Raw genomic sequence first — 21,620 nt, 5'->3', positions numbered from 1 at the left:
CTCCTTCCCTCTACTTGAAGCTTTCCTCACACCAAGTCAGCATCTACAGTGGATCCCATCCCAAGCCTCTGTTCCATTTGCCGCGCAAGAATCTGTGGTACATTTTCTTGCGTTGCTCGCACCGTAATCCGATACATCTGATCCTATTAGTTCAAGTCTTCCTCAAAGAGGAGGGGAGGATGCTTACATTCTTCTCATAATTCGGCTCCAGTCGCAATAAACAACCAGTCTTGCCTTTCTCAACCTGATAAACAGCACATCCCACAATATTACTAGGATTAGGATCCACGCCGCTTAGAATCTTCCACCCGAAGCCCCTCACGGTATTGTGCGTGAACTTCTCGTGGATGATACGTCCCTTGCTGGTTACTGAAAATGTCTTCTGAGCCTCGAGTGGATGACCGCCAATCTGCCGCCACCTCTTGAAGAAGTCCTCTGCTGACAGATCTGACGGGTCCATGTATCTATGCATCAATATGGGAAGCTGGAGCGTATAAGCTTGCAATGCACCTGCGAGGTATGATATTCGGATTGTGGGCGCATCTGAGAATGGGCCATGGGCCTCAAAGAAAAGTGTCTGCTGCGTCTGAGCAGCCGGTTGAATAGATGACTCGGGAAGATTTTTGGTGTCGATCTTCAGGTTCGGAGCTGCTGGATTGTCCAATGTTGTTGTAAAAGATCCAATCTGGAATGAAGCCTTATTCATGAAATAGATCTTGACTACACCGAGATGCGCGCGATACTCCGAACGCAAGCCCACCTGGATCTGGGCATCTTCAAACAGAACACCTTCGTCGGCAAAGTACAGCCGATTGAATCCATATTCCCAATCGGGGCTCAAGTGAGCTGCACTAGCCAGGTTGGGCGGCGCAGCAGAGGGCCTGGCAGTCAAGTCCAGACCCTCAAGATCCCTCGATGCGCCGCCACTTTTAGACGCTGTGCCATTGGTGCCATTGCGGCCACTGCCGTTGACTATTGTCGTGAATGAGCGCTTTAGGCCCGTTGTCTGTGCCATCAGGACCTCCTGCTTGTCCGTGTTGGCATCCTTGCCTCCCACAACCCATGTCCGCTTGTCGCTAGTCCCAGCTGTACTCTGGTGCAAGCGCGACAACAATACACTCGCCCTCTCCGAGAAAGGGGGCATCTCATCACACACCGTTCGCAAAAGGTCATCTGTCGGCATAGTGGCTAGTTTCAAGTATTCAAATGCTCTCTGCTGCAACTCAGGATCCGGCGAGTGGCTGTACAAACGGAACATCTGCAGCAACTGAGGCTTGATCTCGGGAAAGAGATTAACAAATTTGATAAAGGACGAAAGAATCATAGCACGGGTATTATCAGAACAAGTAAACATTTTTGGCTGAAGAGCCAGGAATTGCTCAATGGGGCTACAGCCCTCTTTATCGGCGATTAAATGGCCAAATTCTCCCAGCACATAGCTGCCGATCTTAATCAGACTGTCGTGGCAGTCTCCTTTGAGGTATTTCAGAAGATGATCTGCAGCGTATGCTTGCAGTTCTTCGTTATTTGTGACAATCTGAATGACTCGTTGCCATACTTCATCGCTTACATGGTCACCAGCCATGGCAAGCAGCTTCACCGATGTGTCTATGTACCACTGAGCATCGGTGGCATACTTCTCGGCTAGAATAGCAACTTTAAGCACCATCTCTTCTCGAAGGGAGTAGTCAGCCGACTGCAAGTATGAGAGGAGCTCCGCAACGATGGCTCGCGCGTTAGTCACATCACACATGCTATATAGAAGGTCCAACCCTTTTCGCCGAATGCTAATGTCACGGTCTCTTAATGAGCCCAGAATAAATGGTTGGTGGCTCTTAATCGGATCCAAGGTTTCTGCTCGAGCGGCAAAATGAGTCATGGCCTCCAGGCCAAGGTAACGCACGTTGGTCTCGCGAGACTGAATGAACTTTCCAAGCCTCGAGGACATTTGCATCATCAAGGCATGCTCTGTGTCTAAGTGAATGAGTAAATTGATAGCCTCAAACAGAACAGCATTCTGAGCGTTATTTTGCTGCACGTTTTTGGGCGTCTCAAAAGATGTGTGCATAATCTGCTCCAAAGCTTGACGAATCAAATCGCGGACATGAGTATCATCTAGAAGTTGTCAGTCTTTTCTTCTCCTTCCAGATCGTGACAATCCCAAAAGGGGGGGGGGGCCATACCAGACGGCGGATAATATTGCAAAAGTCTCAGCAGCTTCACTTGAAGCCACGGATTAGGCACCCGGTAGTAGAGATAATCGGCGGAAACATCGCCATCTACAGCAATCTTTTTCAGTCGCTGAGCGGCTTTGACGTAACTTCCTTTATATTGTTCGGGATTCTCCTGCACCAACGCCATGACAAGAGATGTGACGGATAATGTGACACCCATGTCCGGATCATCCATTAATGAGATAATACGCTCGGCCCATTCCTGCTGAACAATCGACGGGTATTTACGGTATAAACGGAGGAGGGTCAATGCGGCTTTCTTTTTGACAAACGACTTTGATGTTCTAGACGTGGGGTTAGCATAAATGGTCAACCATTCCCAGATTAATGTTCTCGAATGGCCTGGGGGAAAAAAAAAACATACGGTGAAATCAAAAGTCTATGGACATCAGCGCTCAAAGCTTCGCCCATCTCTCGCCCACCAACTGTCGCAATAGCGTGCAAGGCGAGACAGTTATTCAATTCATTCATATCCAGCAGATCCTTCCGGATGCTATTCACAACCAAATGGAGCAGTTCATGCTGCTCGTGGAGGAACAAGGTAACAGCCAAATACCCAATCTGTTTTTCCGAATAGTTCTTTGCCGAGACCAAATTGACGGCCTCCAAATGTCCAAAGTCGACGTCATACCCTTGTATATAGACGTATAATAATTTGCAGACATATTTCTTCCTCTGGTATCCATTCAACCCCCCATCGCGGAATTTTTGGCGGATGTTGGCGAGTTCTTTGTTGATGCGCTTTTCCTCGAGTTCGCGCGCTCTCGCGTTTCGCAAGTCGGCGATAAACTGGACCAAGCCTCGCATTGACGACATATTGTATTAATGCTCTTTCGACTGCTCGCGGAATCTGTGCAAAACAGTCTTCTCCTAGCGCGCCCTCACTCTCACTCACACTCTCTTTCTTTGTTCACAGGAGACTGGTTGCTGAACCATTCGACATAATCAAACCGTGGTCTCTCATCGAATATGAAAGGTGACCTCAAACATTGCAAATACGAAGGTAAAGGAAGCGAACGAATGAATTGAAGGCGGCGGAAACGAAGATGATAGACGTCGAACTGTGCAAATGACGTTCTATAATATCGATATAGGGGCCGCCGGTTAGTTATGAACTGACTTTATAGCCTCAAAATAGTGGACACTAGACCAGGGACCCACACGTAAACATGAAGAAGCGAGAACGAGTGGAAAGAAGGAAGAGACCGAGAAAACAATAGAAACAACCAGCAACAAAAGGTAATGGCTCGATCAAATAGCTGTATCCGATTTTCTATTTGATCTTTCAGGGGACGTGGGACTAGTCAATCGACAATCCGACGTTCCGACTGAGATCTACACAAATGCGTCCGAAGTCCGCGGCTGGAACAACTTTGATGCGCGCGGCTCAAGCACGTGAATTATACATGCAGTCATTAGCATATTACATCTTTTGATATCAAAAATTTTCGTAGAATTCAGAGCAAGAATATCACACAAGATCTGATTGAGTATAATGCTAATTATTATCAATACATTTAGTCCATCATCCATGTATTCATGCATCACCGCCCAACTCCATTCACAAGCAATAAAAATACAATAGCCCATACAAAAACAAAACGCCCACCCCATTTGACATGATGCGAGAAAACTGAAACCTCTATAAAGAAATGCAAATTAAGCTTTTGAGGTAAAATCTGTCTCCAGGTTGTCATATGCAGCAGTAGCAACGTCTACCTTGTCGGCTTTTGTGCAGGTGCATGAATCTAGTATAAAGTTAGTCTATCTATATATATATAAACAAAAGTAGGTGACCTTAGATTAAAACACTTACCAACCGGTCTCTGACCACAAGGACAGCTATCCCCCTCTACAGGCTTATTCTCACTGACAGATCGCTCACATGTGCATTGACCGGCGGGTCTCATTCCTACAGCCTATATTAGTACGCAGTCCGAGAAGACAGAGACAAAAGACAATAGACATACGGCATGAACACCTCGCTCCCTCGCTCTGTGGATCATGAGCTGCTTTCTTGCTGCAATCGCACTTCTCGGCAGATGTTCGCCCGCATTCGCACTTGGCCTGGGCTGCGCAGATGCAGCCGCTTTGTGACTGACCGCAGCAGGTGGATGGGCGTGTTTGAGTCATGATGTTTGCGTTGGATGATTTGGAGATAGGTATGAGAGTGTGGTGTTGCACGAGCGATTGAGCGAGACGAGGAAGACTTTATATGTCAAAAGAGTATGTTATGAATGAAGAGTGATTCGATTCGGAGTTTCAATGAGCGAGGTCAGGCCCCAAATATATACTTCGCTCCATGCACATGATGGCATCGCCGGATTAGCAACATCCTCGATTTCATTGGTCAATCCCGGATATAGGTGGGGCTGGTAGAGGAAAGTCATGTGACTCACAGCCAATCACGGGTGATTCAATCATAAGCATTGCAAATGCGAGTCACTGATTGGAGAGTATTGCAAGCAATGACAAACCACGGGCGTCTGATTGGATGGTTGGTTGTATATACAGCTCTCAAGTTTCAGATATGCATGCCCTTACATGGCTGACAAAAATTCCCTAATATACATAGAACATATATACATAGATCAATTCCGCCTCCTGCTACCTATACCCTGATACCCCTATATTTCCTGTAGAATTACAAGGCAAGTCGAACGGAAGCGAAGAAAAGGAAAAGAAAGAAAACAAAAAAAAAACCAGTATAGGATTTTTCAGATCCAGAAGAGAAGAAACCTTAAAACTCCAGCCCTCTCCTTCCTTATATAGATATGTCTCTCCATAAAAGGAGACATTATTCTAGACAATAGACATTGTTGGTTGTTGCATGTCGAATATACCGCTGCAATAAATGTATGTGTGATATTTTATAATGAAAATTTGTCGCATCACCTTGCTCCCCCTAGGTTCGAAGTTGCAATTCTGTTCATATCATTATTGTCGTATGAGTATCCACCAGGAGACTCATAACCGGTATGAGAACGCATGTATGATGCTGGCAAACTGACCGCGGACGTATTATCATGCGCATATGGGTAAAAGGAGTCGAAACTATATGATGAACTGTATGATGGTGTAAACGGGGACACTTGATATTCCTGTGGCGGAGGTAGCTGAGCGGTTTGTAATGTGAGAACATGGCGATAATTTCCAGATGTGTAAGCGTCGTGTGAATCTTGGGTAGATGCTGGGTACTGTTCGGTTTGCGCTCCTTGTGACTGACCACCTGTGAAATGTTAGAAAGAAATTGTTAGAAAGAAATTAAATCATGATTGTGCGTTACCCAGGCTCAGGTAGGCTTGTATAAGAAAAATTTACCTTGATAGGCCATGCCCGGTAGAGGGCTATTACTTTGAGTAGCAGTTCCGTGACCTGCAGAGCTTGCTTGTGACGAGTGTCGTTCGTAGGGTGACTCTGGAATGGATCCAGCCAGTCCTGGATATGAAGCAGATGGGCGGTGCATAGAGTTCATGTTCTCGGGTTTGATGCCGGAATCTGATGGCGGCAAGTGAAGCCTCTGCGACGGATATGGTTGCCAGCCCGGTGCATACGAGGTTGAAAAGCTATGTGATCGATTATAATCGGAGTGTACTCCTGGCACCCTTGGTAGAGCATGGGTGGCAGAGAATGTCGTACTTGCGCCGCCTGCTGTCACCGCATTGCCCGGGTTATTGGAAGCTGAAGAAAAAGGTTCTGCCAGTCCTGGTGAGTTCACGTAGCTTCCATACGCTGATGCCGCACTAGCAGGGGACACCGGATAATCTTCGCCAGGGTTGCGTGTTATGTTGCTCACGGCTAATGGTTTAGGGGCGCCGCTCGGAAATGAGGGTCGAGAAGTTGTAGGTGATGTTGGGGATGTATTAGCTGATGGTCTAGAGTTGTAGGGCTGGTGTAACATTTGCGTCCTGTCAAAATGCTCAGGAAGTGCCCTCGATTTGAGCACTCTATCTCTATCCTGGCTTGTGAGGCGTTTTAACTTGGCTCGTCTAGACAATGGTGAGTTATTTGTTGCCATATACAAAAGAGAGGGGAAGAGAGAAAGTACCTATTTTGAAACCACACTTGCACTTGCCGAGGGCTAAGACCCGGAATTTCGCGTGAAAGTCTCTCTCGATGCGATGCATCAGGATGAGCTTGGCGGGTGAATTCGCTCATGAGAAAGCGTGTCTGATTGTGCGTGAGGCTGTAGATATACACCCACATCATGTTTAGTCTAAGCTCGTCTCTGACTTCCCGGTTCCTTGGGGAAAGGGGGAAAGTGACCTACCGAAAACGTTTCGACTTCTTCTTGTCGTCTCCGGCATCACCGGCAGATTTCACGTGCCCACCATCAGCGTCTTCACCGTTGCTAAGATCCCCAGCGAGCTCTTCGTCATTCTCTTCTCCCAAAATATCAGGGCCATGACTTGACGGGGCGGCGACGCTCATAGTGCTGTCACCACCATTCCAAGTTTGCGAGACTTGGTTCTGTCCTTTCGCATCTTCAACTTCCAAATGCGTGATAGGCTTCAGCGAAGGATCAATGTTTTCTAACTTCGGCAGCTGGGTAGTAAATTGTGCGGCCGCAGGTCTAGGCAGTGCCAAAGACGAGCTGGCCTCGCGCTGGGCGCCAGGACCTGGCTGCGAGCTGTCTTTAATCGAAGGTGCTAAAATCGATGGAGCGGCTGTTGAAAGGCCCATTTTGCTTTCTTCAACGCCCTGACTACCGGGAGACCGCAGGACAATGGAGTCTGGTGCCCGGGAGTAACGATACAAGTCGGACTGCGGACTCGGAACCGAACGATAGACACTGACCATCGACATTACAGCTTGAATATCGTGGTATATCACCACTGCACATTCCTAGATGGCACGTGGATTGATTGATGGGCGTAAGGAAGCCCAATCGAATGCCGAATAGTGATTTCTCTCTTTTCCTACTTCTTCAAAGGAGAAAACAAACGGAAGCCGGAAAGCGTGGAATAATCTGTCTCTCTCTCTCTCTCTGTGTGTGTGTATCAACCAATATCAAGACCCGGCTACATGGAGTCGCAGATTGACGTTATACTATGCAGCATACTGCCACAAGGACGAGTTAGCGAGTTGCCATGTTTGTGGCGATATTTCGTCCAAGGCTTTTGCATAAATGAATGAATGAATAGATGGAAAGGAGGAATGAATATTTACCTAATTCCGAGCTGGTACATTGGGGGGGGGTAAGCGATCCTTTTTACCGACTAATTAGCGCATGGAGGAGGGGGGAAAAACAGGGAATCCGAGTCAGAAAGCGCGGCAGATAGAAGAGACGAAAAGGGAGGAAAAGACCGCAAAATAGCGTTCAGCCATAGTGCATAGTGAAGCTGAACAGGATGGTGAGTGAAGAAGGTTGGGAGCAACATTCGGCAGGGCACGGCAGGCAGACAGACAGACGGAAAGGGAAGTCGCGCCGCCGCTTCCCAGACTGAAACTGCCCAACGCTCAAAAGACACGCGGTGGATAACAATATAATAATGGCTTTGATTTATGATGATGACATTATGGACAGAGGGGGGCAAGCCGAGTTGATTGGACAAGGGAAACACGAGACTGTACTTACCACCTGGAAATCTTTTCCACTGGCTTCTTCTCGTCTCTGCAGCAGGGTCTAGATTGGATTGGATGGGAAACGGCCGTGGGAACAACAATATAAACAAGCAAGAGAGAAAAAAAAAAATAGAGAGAGAGAGAGGAAATCACAAGCAAGCAAGGGCAATTCCTAGGTTCAGGATCAATATAAGAGGAGCCGGTTATGGAGATTTGTTTGATTATGGCTCGCGCTGATGGGGAAAAAAGTGGCGTGCCCCGATCTCTGTCTGGCCGGCGCCGTTTTTTTCCCTCTCCCTCTCCCTCTCCTCTGCGTTATGCCTGGGACTAGCTATAGTTGGTTACTACGAGTTCTTATATAAGTACGTATGCAGTCCTTAATCTTCCTGCCCGCCAGCCTGGAGTTCATCAACGGTTTCACTGCTTTACGTAGACAGAAGCGGCCTGCATTCATGTCCATGTCTAACTTGTATCATGCCAGTCTGAAGGTGGACGGCTGCCGACTTCCGCTGTGTGGGCTCTGTGGAGGGGTACCTGAGACTAAGGGACGACTTGATACACATAAAGAGTACCCCTTGCCCTCAGCATCCTCCCCTGCTTGTCTATCGTATCTTGTCTGCCTGTCTATCGACAGCAGGCAAGTGGAGGGTCGCCATGGTCGGTCATTCTCAGCTCAAGAGCAAGAAAAGATGAATGACGTCGGACCAGCACGCCAACACGATCCGAGAACGTCAAGTCAAGTGGGTGGTACTTAAGGTAGCATTCAAACCATCAAGTTATCGAGCTTCGGTATGCGCTATTCATGTCCAACTCGCCCAATAATATTGATTTCGCTTCTCCTGGAGTCCTGGAAAGTGCATATGACATATGATACGAACGCCCATGCTAGTGCTGCTGAAAACGTGGTAGGAATTAGTGCACAGTACACACTGACTAGTTGTGCGTGGCTAGCTACGGTGCTAGTGAGATAGAGACTGCTAGACAGCACAGCCGTGCAATCCACCCACCCAGAATCCGCGCTATTTGCCATCACCGACGGCTCACGATCGGTCGTCATGTTGATCGAGACGAGATAATGGCGATATGGGTCACTGACTCACTGCTAATGTTCGGTAGACTCTCGGATAGGTTAATAGGGGAAAATGAAAAGAGAAAGTAGAGAGAAAGAGGTTAGATTCGTCATCGGTCACAGACTTTTACTTTCCCCTCTCTCCCTCGCATCTGCCAATCTCGTCATGCTTGCGAGAAAGAAGAAAAAGTACTTGCTCGTGTTGGGCTGGCTGGCTGGCTGGAACCGCAGGCGACTTATTTTCTTTGGTGGAGAAATTTCGGCCTTCTTTTTCTTTTCTTCCCGTCGTTCGCGATGGCCATCCCCATTGTGAGGGAATAAATTATAACAGGCCCAGGGGAAAAGAAAAGAAAGACAAAGCTCCACCATGAACATTCTTAGTGCAGCGCTAAAAGTCCCTAACCAAGATCCATCGTATCAAAGGCGCAAGTCCCAAGTCCATCCGGGGCACGGGCGTCCTTCCAGGCTCGGCTCGCTTGACGGGGAAGACAAAAAGCATACGTACTAAGAGGGCCACACCATGTGGTAAACACGCCGCATGGCCCGGACTATTATTCAACGAGCCACATAGTCGACTGCGACGTACTATTTTAGTGCGTAGAGATAGCTTGCTTAGCCGTCAAGGTACCAACTAGCTGCGACTAGTCTACCACGTTGCGTGGAACTGGAGTCGACTCTCGTGTGAACTAGAAGGTGTATCCGCATGAAGTTACATTTACCATTCCCACTCGGTATGGTCAACTGGACTGCATAGCACGGTCCTGTTGCTGCTGTGATGATGATGTTGTTCCGGTGAAATGTCATATAAGCTAGAGGCCATACCCTGCTTTCTCCTTATCTTCCCCCCATCACGGTCATCGACTGACTGACCTTCGAAAAAGAGTCTCTGGACGTGTTCGTTCGGTCACATTTCCTTTCTTGGTGGCAGGACTGCCGAGTGCCCTTTTTTTTTTTTTTTTTTTTTTTTTTTTTTTTTTAATCTCCGCCCGAGGCAAGTGGAGCAATGAAAGAACGCCTTATTCCTATTTTGTAAGCTTCAAGCTTCCTGTCCACCAGATATCCGCTTAGAAAGGAAGATTCCAATGATCTGAGAATGTAAGACTCGTGAAAGAGAAAGACGTGCCGAGGCTGAAGACTCAAAAGAGACAATCACCGCACGGCGCACTGGGGAACGGGTCCGGTTCATTGACGGCCGGCCGGCCCTGCCATGGTAATATGTATACGGAATAGTAATATCGTATGTATTCCCCTGCTAATTTAAGGTTGCTCATCGACGTTTCACTTTGTTGGATTAGCTAGTGCTTGGCACTTGCTAGACAGTGAGGCAACTAATTAATGGCGGGGGTGTATACATTATTGTAAGTTGCAAAAGCTGAGAGCTCTCTCTCTCTACGGACCACTTTTCGTTGCTTGAAACCGTATTTCGTAGATCACCTCTGCTAGAATAGGAGGACTCTGAGCCGTTGGCTCCGTGGGCGGGTAACTCGGATCAATCACGAACGACTTATATTCCTTGCGTGGACACTGCACAGTGGGCACGGGCTATCAGCAGGGGTGTCAGGCTGCCGTCTTTTTCGAGCAGGCGATGGAGGAAGGAATTAGGATAAATGAACGTTGAAGGTTGAAGCACTGACGCCTGCCTAGACAGATCAGTTTCTCACTGACCAAGTGCTAAAATTGTACGTAAACAGCTCAAACTGCGGTTGGTCGGTCACCAATTAGTAGTTGCCTCAGTCTGCCTGCAACCAGGTGGACTGCAGCTCTTGGAGTCACTTCTTCAATGGGTAGATTGACAGGTCTTAGTTTACCCATGATAGGATCAATAGAATTTGGTCGGACAAGATCCGTCCAGGGAATTAAACTTCATGAGTTCATACCGTACGGCGTAGCTCCGTGGATGGCCTGTCATCGTTGACTGTTGGTCCTTGGACCGGACTACTCCGTAAGTTTGACTGTTTGAAAAAAAAAAAAAAAAAAAGAAAGAAAGAAAGAAAGAGTACACATTTAGCCAAGTTAGACTAAGTCAATAAGAGCGTAGCTGATGTGGGGAATGTCGGATGATGTTCGTTCTCCGTTCTCCGTTCTCTGTTTCCCGTGTTGATTGGAGCTATTTTCGGGAACTTTATGGCGGCGAGTCCCGTGATTTTCGAGACACATCTGTATCGACGCCCAAAATATCGAGATGTGAGCATTAGTGTCCGTATTATATGCATGTGCGCACCTAGATTCCTTACTGTGGTGACCCTTAGCATTCTCGTCCCTTTAACTGGAAAACTTACTTCAATTTGAACCCTTCACATGCAATTCTACCGAGGATTCGCTTGACTATCTGTGGAGAAAGCGTATCGCATCAACAATGATACGGAAATTTTTCCCTAGCATAAGAAATTAGTGGGGTACCTCGTAATCTTATGATTCTTACACATACTTACCCTACTCCGTAGGTAGCCGTGAGACCGAATTTTCAATGGGGCAACCTGGCGCATACTCCTGAATCCTTATAGAACATATAGCCATATGCTACTCAGTGCCAATACCAAGGTACTCCGTATTGATTTGCCATGAGTGATGGCCAGCCGTCTTCTCGGAGAATTACAATAAATTGCCGATTGTCCTTTTAAGTTCTAGTGCAAAAAACGAAGGAAGCTTCGTCGAACATTCGACGGACGGAACCAGAAAATATGGAACATTCGATAGGCCGGCCGGCGCCGTTGACAAGCCACAAAATGATCAGGGGTCCAAGGAAAAGCTGCAGTTGCCAGCAGAAACCCGCTTTCGGCGCTTATCTTCGCTAGCAACCGTCCGGCCGTGACCCGTCTAGTTGGCGCTAAATCGAAGTTGAGTTTTCAACTAAGACACCGGCTAACTGGCTATGTATAAGTGTAGTTTGAATGGAAGAATCCGTCGACGTCGTCATCCGTTGAATTGTGGGGACGAAGACCAGGTACTCAATACGAGTACAGAGTGGTACGTGCTAGTAAAGTCAAGTCCAGTCCAGGAGCTGAAGACTGTCATTGACGTGAGAGTGTATGATGATGGCCTGATAGAAGCCATGAAGAACGACAGCCCTACGTGATGGACCCTGCTCTTGCATTTGGCGAAGTGCGTCAATTCTCAGGCGTCAACCCAGTGAACCAATATAGTCAAGATACGCAGGTCATTTGGTCTCTGACGAACCCTGAAGGCTCCCCCAGTTCTCCATGCATTGCTATCTCAAGTCCAGTAGGTGCAGAACACATGCATATCTGCAAAGCCATCGACCCGTGCGTGGGTCACGCTTGCCCTTGTCACTTAGCGTTGATAACTTGACATCAACCGGGTTTCCGGTTCAGGCAGGTAGTTTTTTCTTCTTTTTTTTTGTGCCTCCTTCGACATGCACTGTGAGCGTCACCCTGTGTAGTAGTGGCATTCGTAGGAGGTTGGTTCTTAGTTGTTCCGTGTGCACAATTTGTCGTGACTCGTTGGTTGCGTCTGTTGGAACTTGGAAGGCGCGAGGAGCCGAATCCCTGAAGGAAGGCGTGCGTCCGCGGGCACACTTGCCCTGACTGCCTGGCACGTGGCCTACCTAGCTCTTACTGCATAAATTTTTCGATTATTTGCCTCTCTCATCAAAAGAACTACTACTCGTTACCCCTGCCAAGGTTCTATGATTACTCTGAAGAAATTACTGAATGCGGTAGAATATCTCGAGCTACGGAGCATGCCCACGATTCAATTGTCTGCATGGATTCCAACTATGTTTCGATTTCATTTCGCTGATAGTCTCGAATTTGACTCGCTAAGAGCGGACTATGCTGGAATGTCAGGGTGACGACCAGCACCGTCAAATGTTGTGCTAGAAATACATCGTACAGGGCAGTTGCCACGTCTGTTCGAGAAGACCCGTCACCCGTAGTGCTGCTTTCCAGGCTGTTCATTGCAGGGAAATAGCCATCCTTAATTCAAACAGCCTCGGAATGTGGAATCGCTACTCTTATCATGGGATATATCGGCGCTGGGACGTTTGAGGAAACGCGAGAAGCATGCCACGGTAGGGAATTGGGCGATAAAAAAAGAGGTTGATCCAGCGCAAAAGCGCGGCATGTCAATTGAGTTTGCTGCATATATTGTAGCATTCAAATTGATTACGTCGCCGTAGCACCATCAGCCTGTTGCGCCTGTGTCTCGGACGGCGTAGGCGGCTGCTCGTTTTTGGCATCTCCGGGATTATCTGTCTTCTTTTGCTCTTCTGACGAGAGCTCCTTAGATTCTTCCTTTGGCTCTTCCGTTGTCTTCTCGAACAGTAGATTGATTTTCTTCCCATCCTCGATTTTCTCAAACTCAAAAAGCTTGCTTCTCGAGGTTAAGCGTAGTGTTCGCCATAATTTGCTCGCCTTCGCTCGTTCTGCAGCTTCCTTCTCATCCTTTTCTTTGGCCATATCAATATCAAACTCATCATCCACGATTCCCATCATGAACGAATCGGGAGCAGGGGTGCTATATCTAATGAAACAAAGTCAGCAAATGAGAATCAATTCAGATAGTAAGACTGTCATTACCGATCTGGGTCTTTCAATTGTTCCAGGCTAGAAGTACTGTCTCCTTCGGACAAAAATGTGAGATCAAGCGAGCCCATAGGTGAGGGTCTCAAACGCTTGCTGGAATACACCTTGAGTGCGTTCGTCCGGGCCTGGAAATAGGCGTCCGTTTCAATCGCTGGTTTTTCAATGGGTGGACAATTCTCGACCTTCCAGCGTACCCAGTTCTTATCCCGAGAAAGAACGGTATCAACCATTCGGTAGTAAAATTTCCCGTCAATTCCTTGTTGTAAGTAATCTGCAACGATGTCTCGGGTCTGCGCTGCCCATTTGGCCTTTCATAAAAGTAGTCAGCACATGAAGGCTAAGTGATGGTTGAGATACTTACATCCTCCTCACTGACAGTGTATTGGTAGAGCACTGTCTTGTTTAGAGCCTTTCCGGGCTGCACTAATTTCATAAGCCTTTGACGTGCTTGCGTTGTCAGAGATAGAACAAAATCTAGCAGGATCAATGCCTGAACTAGAACATGGCGTCGAAATGCAATATCATTAACCTAAAGACACGCAGTTCAGCAAGGATATATCACAAAAACAGGCTCAATTACACTAGACCCGTCTTACCTCCAAGTCAAAAAGCTCGCGACTCGTTAGATATTTGGGGTTGAAGCTGCTTGAGATGTCCACTCCCTCGTCATTGCGCTTGCGCTTCAGTCCCCTACGAAGCTCGTCTGGAGCCTTTGTAGTGCTCCATGTGTCGATATCCGTATTCATCAACTTGAAGGTAGATAGTGTTGTCTCTAGACCCGAACGAAATGATGCAAAGTTCTGGGCATCAAATAGCCTGGTTGGTGCTGAGAAGAAGGCCTGCAGTCCCCAGAAGATGGGATAGAGCGCATTCAGATCAACTGTTTTGGAATTTTCGCCCTCCTTTTGTCCATTAACACCAGCATCCGCCGGTTTGGGAGTTGCACCCTTCGTAGATTGAGCAGCTTCGTTCTCATCTATCTTATCACCCTGTGCAATTTGAGAACCCTCTTCCGCTCCCTCGCCTTTTGCTTCGGTGGGCCCGTTCTCCATGACAACATCTTGAGATTTCTCAACAATATCGTCGAATGTAGTAACATTTTCAGTATGAAACTCTCCTCGAAGATTGACTGAACTTTTATCTCCGAGCGGAAAGCTCTGAAACATATAGATAAATACCCGGCCGCAAAAAACGGTATCTTCTGCTCTCGAAAGCCGGCGAAGTAGCTCGTTACACGATCGTAGAATAATCAGTTTCTTTGATTCGAAGTGTTTCTAAGACCGAGTTAGCATAGACCCCAGAGAGATGTATTTCCAACTAGTCCATACTGCCGTATTGATCTCCCTGCGCGACTCCAGGTAGTCAAAAACTTTGCGACACCCATCGACTGTTTGACTGTCAAGAAGTTCTTCGATAAGCCAGAAGATCAAGCCCGCTTCGCATTGTTCTGTATTCCCACACCACATCGAATCAGTTTCAAGATCACATGAATCCTTCAAGACGAATAAAGCACCAACCATTATCCGAGAAAATCGAGACGATATCGAGAAGATTCCAAATGTTGACAAAAGCAGGATCGTCTATCGAGGTTGAGGCCTATAACAATCGTCAGTCACAGGTATGTCAAATGACACGACACAGACTTTTCAGTTACCAGCAACTCGTAGAACTTTTCTCGAAATGCAGTCTCAACCGCGGCATAATTAAGTTGTTTGTTTGATTCCGACAGGGCGTCACCGTTCTTCAGAAGCACGCGCGCCGCCAGATCGCCGAGATTCGCTTCTGTGATAGGCGGTTCGACACCGTGACTTTTCTTAACCTCTGTTGCTCTCGCCAATAAATCTCGAACCAGACCGCGATATTCGACTGCAGAGTCGATAGCTGTGCCTGACATCTTCGTTCGTAGCTCAGTTCGCGACGCCGGACCCCGTTGTACTATTATGTCATTATGCAGCAATCATATAGTAGACGGCAACCAGGAAAGGCCAGCTATATCAATGAAGCCTGTCAGCGAATATAACAACGATAGTTAGTGATGATTGACTGACAAAAAAGCTCAAAGCAAGCCGTCACCAATCGGCGCCGCTGGCAGATCCAGGCGGCGAGCGCCTGGCGGGACCTGCACGGAATACGCTAAACTTAAAGCATCCGTAGTTGCTTGCTTTTCGCGCCTGCTGCTAGAGTGCACTCGACCATCTCCAAGCTGCGCCGAGTTTTATTGTACAGCGAGCACTGGGATTAGGGATTTCTTCTGCGATGGCGCAGAAGCTCGAAACCAGACCGTCTGTTTCTGATCTGCAGGGGGACGACCGTTGGGTAGTCCTCGCGCAGAAGCATTGGTTGAAGCAGAGCAAAATTCGCAAGGCCAAACAAGATGTCCTCAAAAACGAGATCTGGGATCCGTTGGAAGCTGAAGGATTCTCTGCCCGCTCGCTACTGACGCTGGAAAATCTGAATATCTTGGAAAAGTGAGTGAAAGGGCATCTGCGGTCTACTTGGCAAGGTTTACTTAATACTTACACATGCTAGGTATCTCTGGCCCGCTTACACAGACGACGCATCGAACCATCACGTACTCTTGATTGCCGTCGTTGTGGGAGTCAAAAAGGGCGAGCATCTGCCGATATGGGGTAAGATAACTAAGGGAACACTTTCTGTTTACCTTTATTAACAGATGCAAATTTCTTAGAGCATTTTGCCGATCGTCCTGATAGCTTCGCGGATCTCTTCCATCGCATTCTTTCCTTGAGTCTCGACTCATCCCTGTCGACGTTCTCAAGGCTTTCAGTTTTGTCGTTCATAATCAGTGGCTTCCAGTCTCTTGAGAATAACCTGATTAGGAAAGAATGCGCGCCATTGGTCTCAATTTCTATCTGGCACAACCTATATAACGAGACAACAAGGAATCAAATTCTGGACAAAGCACCCATTTTGAAAAAGGCATGGCGCGCAGCAGCCAAACGATATGAAGCAGCTGATGAACCGATGAAGGCAAAGATTCGATTCGAGAGATCATGGCTTTACACATTGATTCTGGACTTCCTCCAGAAACTCAGTACTCCAGAACAAACCCAAGCCGACAATATACGATACTGTGAAAGATTCCTTGAGTTGCTCGTGGACCTGAACAGTCAGCTTCCAACAAGAAGATATGTTAATACCCTCTTGCAAGACTTGAATATTCTTGCAATTATTCGACTTTCAAAGCTGTACAACTCTCCGGATAATTCCTTAATACGTGACTTTTCTGCATTGTTACAACACTTCATGAATTTTGCAATCGATGACTACACTGGCGAACCTTTGTCCATGCAAACAATATACGACATCCATTGTCAACGGCTGGCACGGCTCCAAAGGACTGCTATCAGACATTTCAAGGACAAACTCACCATTCTTGCTTTATCCAATTATGGATCTATTGAGCGGCGCTCAGAACTTGAGGGGAGTCTGTCCGCGTTGAATGATACGGAGCTTCAGGATCTCTGTGAACGTCTTGGGTTTAGGACTGGCTATCCAACGCAATGTCAAGTGACTACCCATCGCCAATTGTATCTCGAGATTCTGGTGTCTTATTTCGAAAAGAAACCTTCGTTTCAAGAATCAGCCGCCGATTTAAGTATATTGCCCACTGAAGAGAGTTTGTATGAGCCTGCCCTGCTGCGAAACGAAATTTACGATGGATCACGGCCTCTTGCTCTTCCCAAGCTTAATCTTCAATACCTAAGTTTGGGGGATTTTCTGTGGCGGTCCTTTATGCTATATCGATCAGAAGCCTTCTTCGCTATTCGAAAGGATCTAGAGGCTGTTGTGAAACGATTGCAGCCCCGAGTAAACAGATCAACTCGCGAAGTTGCATTTGACGGATTCTCTAGGATGGCAATTCCCATCTCCAAGCCAGCAATCATTGAAGTTGCTCCACCTAAGGTCGGGTCTTCAAAGCCAGCTTTTGTTCGTGCTGAAATCACCTTAGAAGTGGGCCGACTCGCGGACAACATACGGAAGGAATGGGAATCTCTCCGGCCAGACGATACTGTTTTCTTGCTTGCAATATCTTCTCCGGCGACTTCAACGACTCTGAACTTGACGGATCGCCCTAGTCTTACGCACATTCGTACAGCAGATGTCGTACAAGTTTTGGACGAAAATGGCCGTGCACTACGTGAACCTCAACAAAATTCTGAAAATGGCTTCACTCGTCGGCCACGAATTAGGAGATTGCTGTTGAATCTTGATGCAGCCACATTTCAAGCTGATAGCGATAAATTATCTAAAGGCAAGCGAGATGTTTACCCATTGATCAATGTTGTTGTAAGAAGAAAAGGGAGGGAAAATAATTTCAAACCTATGCTTCAAACAATGCAACAACTTATCACTTCGGATATTGCACTTCCATCTTGGCTTCAAGAGATCTTTCTTGGTTATGGTGATCCAGCCAGCGCCTGCTATACTGAGCTTGCGAATCGTGTTAACTCTGTCGACTTCAGAGACACATTCTTGGATTGGCAGCATCTAGTGGAGAGTTTTCCTGGGAAGACAATTGAACCTTCAGGCAAGGAATCTTCAAGCTTCGGTCCCCCGTATGTTCTTCAGATTGCAGATGAACCTCATGATTCCAGCACTAGCAATACCTCGAAGAAACGCCGACGCGGTCAAGTAGAAACTCAGACCGAGTCTGGCTCTATCAATGTGTCGACGTACAAGCCTCCAAATCCTGGACCATATCCCATTGATGCCCCGAAGCTAAATTCCATCCGCTTTACCCCAGCACAAGTGGAAGCAATCACATCAGGAACCCAACCCGGGTTGACAGTTATTGTCGGTCCTCCTGGCACAGGAAAGACGGACGTGGCAACACAGATCATAAACAACATCTATCACAATTTTCCTTCCGAACGCACCCTTTTAATTGCGCACAGCAATCAGGCTCTGAACCAACTTTTCCAAAAAATCGTCTCTCTTGATATTGACCAGCGCCACCTTCTCCGACTGGGTCATGGCGAAGAAGAGCTAGAGGCAGAGACCAGCTATAGCAAATATGGACGAGTGGAATCTTTTCTTGAAAACCGCACACATCTACTATCAGAGGTTGATCGATTAGCAACTTCAATTGGAGCTCTAGGCGCGCATGGCAATTCTTGTGAGACAGCTGATTACTTCAACACAGTCTATATTCGGCCAGCATGGACAAAGTTCTGGGATAAAGCACGCACAGAGCAGGCTTCTGTGGAGGATATTGTAGTCTCTTTCCCTTTCCATTCATACTTTTCAAATGCGCCAAATACTCTCTTCACTCCAGGGAGCTCCAAGGATGATGTCCTGGATGCCGCATCGGGCGCACAGCGCCACATTAACAAGATATTCTCCGAACTAGAAGATATCCGGCCTTTTGAGATTCTAAGGCAACCTCGAGATCGTGCCAATTATCTGCTCATTAAGGAAGCCAGGATTATTGCGATGACATCGACCCATGCAGCAATGCGCCGACAGGAAATTGCTGAGTTAGGGTTCCATTATGATAATGTAATAATGGAAGAGGCAGCACAAATTACCGAAATTGAGACATTCATTCCTTTTGCTTTGCAAAATATGGAAAAAGAGCAACTGCCTTTGAAACGGGTAGTCCTGTGCGGTGATCATTACCAGAACTCGCCCATCGTGCAGAATCTTGCATCTAGACAGTATGCCAACTTTGAACAGAGCCTTTTCCTCAGGCTAGTCCGATTGGGTGTGCCGACTATTACGCTCGACCAGCAAGGCCGAGCGCGGCCTAGCATTGCGGATCTTTTCAAGTGGCGATATCAAACTCTCGGCCACCTGCCTATACTTGAGGAAGCGGAGGAATATAAGAGAGCAAATGCAGGCTTTGCTTTCGACTACCAATTCATCAATGTGCCAGATTACCAAGGTGTCGGCGAAAGGGAGCCAGTCCCACACTTCATACAGAACCTTGGAGAAGCCGAGTATGCTGTTGCCATATTTCAGTACATGCGACTTCTAGGATATCCTGCTTCCAAGATTTCTATTCTTACAACTTATGCGGGACAGAGAGCACTTATAAGGGACGTGCTCAATCACCGATGCACAAAGAATCCCTTGTTCGGTTTGCCTAAAATAGTTACGACAGTTGATAAATATCAAGGCGAGCAGAATGATTGTAAGATTATTCTATAACCCTCTCCTCCTACCTCGCCCTGTTGGGTTTTAGAGAAAATTATACTAACTTGGTCCTAGATGTTATTCTTTCTTTAGTTCGTACGCGAACAGTGGGTTACCTACGTGATGTCCGCCGCCTAACTGTTGCATTGTCACGAGCCAGGCTGGGATTGTACGTCCTTGGGCGACTGGATGTTTTTGCGTCATGTTATGAGCTAAAGCCAGCATTTGACATTTTCACTAAACGGGCTGATAAGTTGATGCTCGCCCCTGGAGAGATGTATCCCACCACACGTCTCCAGAAGGATGGTGTTGAGGGTACGGCGATGGAAGGTTTGGAGCATTTAGGGCAATATGTCTTTGAAATGACCCAGGCAAAAATGAAAGCATTGGGTGTGGAGACTCTGGCCAGTACTGCCGATATTCCAGACAAATACGATGAAGAGGCCGACGAGGACGAAATTATGGCAGGCGCAGACGACAACAAAGACCTCACTATCCAACAACATGTGTAATTCTGGTGCCCAAAAGAGCGTTGGCTTTTTTTTTCCCTTCATAAAAAGAATAGATGTAAAAAAGCTTTTCGACATTTTTCACCCCATAATTTACGCTTTGGTTCACGTGAGGGACAAGATCTTCTTACGTTCATGCAGACGGACATTTTGCACGTTGACAGGTGTACTATATTATCGTGTACCGAGACTATCTATCTATAGACAAAAAGAAAAAAGTTGATAACCGCCATCGCTTCATTTCTAATCATTCGGCCTTTAACTAAACCTGGCGATGCTTTACGGAATCGTCAACCTGATTCACGAAGATTCCTTGGATGGCTTGAGCTCATCCACGATGTTCTGAGGATCTTTAAAAGCAAGGGCAACGAATCTGTTGTTCTGGTCAGTAGGGAGGAACTGATTTGCGAGTAGGTATCTTTCTTACTTTGTATGACTGCCACGGGCGAATACTTCATCTTTGCTATTCAAGAATTTGATGGAGGTATATGCAAGTGTTTTTCCAACTATACAAGTGTCAGTTGTATCACAGCAGATGTATGACGATAGTGGGTGATTTACACTTATCACATGAAACCTCCTGAGAGTTTACATCAGTGATTATTAATGCCAGCTCTAGTTATTAACATTTGGACACTCACAGCTCTGATCTTGTCTCCCACTTTTCCCCCAGAACTCAAGTAGGTGACTAGGCAAGTAATTTTAGTATGTCGAGAACCATGAATGAATTGATCCATTATAAAGACCGGGAAAAAGACTTTGCCTACCATTTAGATCTGTTGAAACACCGGTAGCAAAGAGCCCTCGAGAGGCAACTGCTAGTGATCCGCCCAGATCAACTGGTTGTTTTCATCCATAATTAGCTCTGTTGGAGATATTCCAAAACCTTTATTGGGGTCTTTGTGCGTTTAACGTACCCATACTAGCAATGGTTCCGCCATGGAGGATATTTAATCTGTTCTGTTGTTAAGTCTTAGCCAGGCGACAAACACTAGATGAATTCCAACAGGGTCAGATTCGAGTGTCACAGGTAAAATTATCATACCGTATGCTCTTTCTGAATGTCAAGCTCGAAATTCACAACGCCAGGGCGAGCAGCGGTCACTCTCAGCTATATTTATATTTCCGAGTCAGCACGTGTATTACGCCGTCAGGAAGAGGTGACTAATATCGAAAATCATAAAAATATGTGTAAATAACAGAGCCTAGTACTTACACCATCTAGAAGCCTAAAAAGGCGAAGCCATTGCGGCGTTACTACGTCTTGTTTCCATCTAGATGGCCGGGCTCATAGTCCACCTACCTCGGCTCTAACCCGGACGTAGCCCGGAAGGATTGCCATACCTACATACGAGTATTAGTTGGAGGGCTGGCAGGCAAAAGCTCGAAAACGGGACTCACAGAATTGACAAACTTTAAAGCAGACATTTTTGCTCAATGCACAGAGTAGTAAAAACAACAACAACAACAAGACGACGACGACGATGATAGACCGGCAGATTATCGTCCAATGACGTTGCGGGCTGAGCCTCAAAGCAGC

General features: G+C 46.9%; 6 protein-coding genes across 6 annotated transcripts; 1 reads left to right on the top strand and 5 right to left on the bottom strand.

Annotated features, from left to right (window-relative positions):
- Nucleotides 1-26: 26 nt before the first annotated feature.
- On the bottom strand, nucleotides 27-3,050 carry UA08_02726 (hypothetical protein; the record flags this gene model as incomplete). Its single annotated transcript, XM_020264799.1, has 4 exons — nucleotides 27-137; nucleotides 188-2,115; nucleotides 2,184-2,518; nucleotides 2,599-3,050. The coding sequence occupies 4 exons, from the start codon at nucleotides 3,048-3,050 to the stop codon at nucleotides 27-29; spliced, it is 2,826 nt and encodes a 941-aa protein (XP_020122204.1).
- An 843-nt stretch (nucleotides 3,051-3,893) lies between these two features.
- Nucleotides 3,894-4,367, bottom strand: UA08_02725 (hypothetical protein; the record flags this gene model as incomplete). Its single annotated transcript, XM_020264798.1, has 3 exons — nucleotides 3,894-3,982; nucleotides 4,051-4,146; nucleotides 4,205-4,367. The coding sequence occupies 3 exons, from the start codon at nucleotides 4,365-4,367 to the stop codon at nucleotides 3,894-3,896; spliced, it is 348 nt and encodes a 115-aa protein (XP_020122205.1).
- Nucleotides 4,368-5,125: 758 nt separating this feature from the next.
- UA08_02724 (hypothetical protein) lies at nucleotides 5,126-7,040 on the bottom strand (the record flags this gene model as incomplete). The annotated part of the gene is made up of 4 exons (XM_020264797.1): nucleotides 5,126-5,463; nucleotides 5,556-6,223; nucleotides 6,283-6,420; nucleotides 6,505-7,040. The coding sequence occupies 4 exons, from the start codon at nucleotides 7,038-7,040 to the stop codon at nucleotides 5,126-5,128; spliced, it is 1,680 nt and encodes a 559-aa protein (XP_020122198.1).
- Nucleotides 7,041-12,992: 5,952 nt separating this feature from the next.
- On the bottom strand, nucleotides 12,993-15,306 carry UA08_02723 (hypothetical protein; the record flags this gene model as incomplete). Its single annotated transcript, XM_020264796.1, has 7 exons — nucleotides 12,993-13,350; nucleotides 13,407-13,720; nucleotides 13,774-13,941; nucleotides 14,009-14,686; nucleotides 14,741-14,859; nucleotides 14,930-15,008; nucleotides 15,067-15,306. 7 exons carry the CDS (start codon nucleotides 15,304-15,306, stop codon nucleotides 12,993-12,995), a joined length of 1,956 nt encoding a protein of 651 aa, XP_020122199.1.
- Nucleotides 15,307-15,668: 362 nt separating this feature from the next.
- Nucleotides 15,669-20,083, top strand: UA08_02722 (hypothetical protein; the record flags this gene model as incomplete). Its single annotated transcript, XM_020264795.1, has 4 exons — nucleotides 15,669-15,880; nucleotides 15,942-16,042; nucleotides 16,087-19,569; nucleotides 19,647-20,083. The coding sequence occupies 4 exons, from the start codon at nucleotides 15,669-15,671 to the stop codon at nucleotides 20,081-20,083; spliced, it is 4,233 nt and encodes a 1,410-aa protein (XP_020122200.1).
- Nucleotides 20,084-20,380: 297 nt separating this feature from the next.
- UA08_02721 (putative esterase) lies at nucleotides 20,381-21,508 on the bottom strand (the record flags this gene model as incomplete). The annotated part of the gene is made up of 10 exons (XM_020264794.1): nucleotides 20,381-20,453; nucleotides 20,508-20,586; nucleotides 20,642-20,660; nucleotides 20,722-20,768; nucleotides 20,848-20,919; nucleotides 20,998-21,040; nucleotides 21,126-21,191; nucleotides 21,297-21,309; nucleotides 21,384-21,424; nucleotides 21,482-21,508. 10 exons carry the CDS (start codon nucleotides 21,506-21,508, stop codon nucleotides 20,381-20,383), a joined length of 480 nt encoding a protein of 159 aa, XP_020122201.1.
- Between the last annotated feature and the right edge of the window lie 112 nt (nucleotides 21,509-21,620).

The sequence above is a fragment of the Talaromyces atroroseus genome, assembly GCF_001907595.1.
Source record: "Talaromyces atroroseus strain IBT 11181 chromosome Unknown scaffold_2, whole genome shotgun sequence".
NCBI classification, from domain to species: Eukaryota; Fungi; Ascomycota; class Eurotiomycetes; order Eurotiales; family Trichocomaceae; genus Talaromyces; species Talaromyces atroroseus.
Note: the sequence above shows the minus strand (reverse complement) of the source record. Positions and strands in the feature narration are given on the sequence as shown.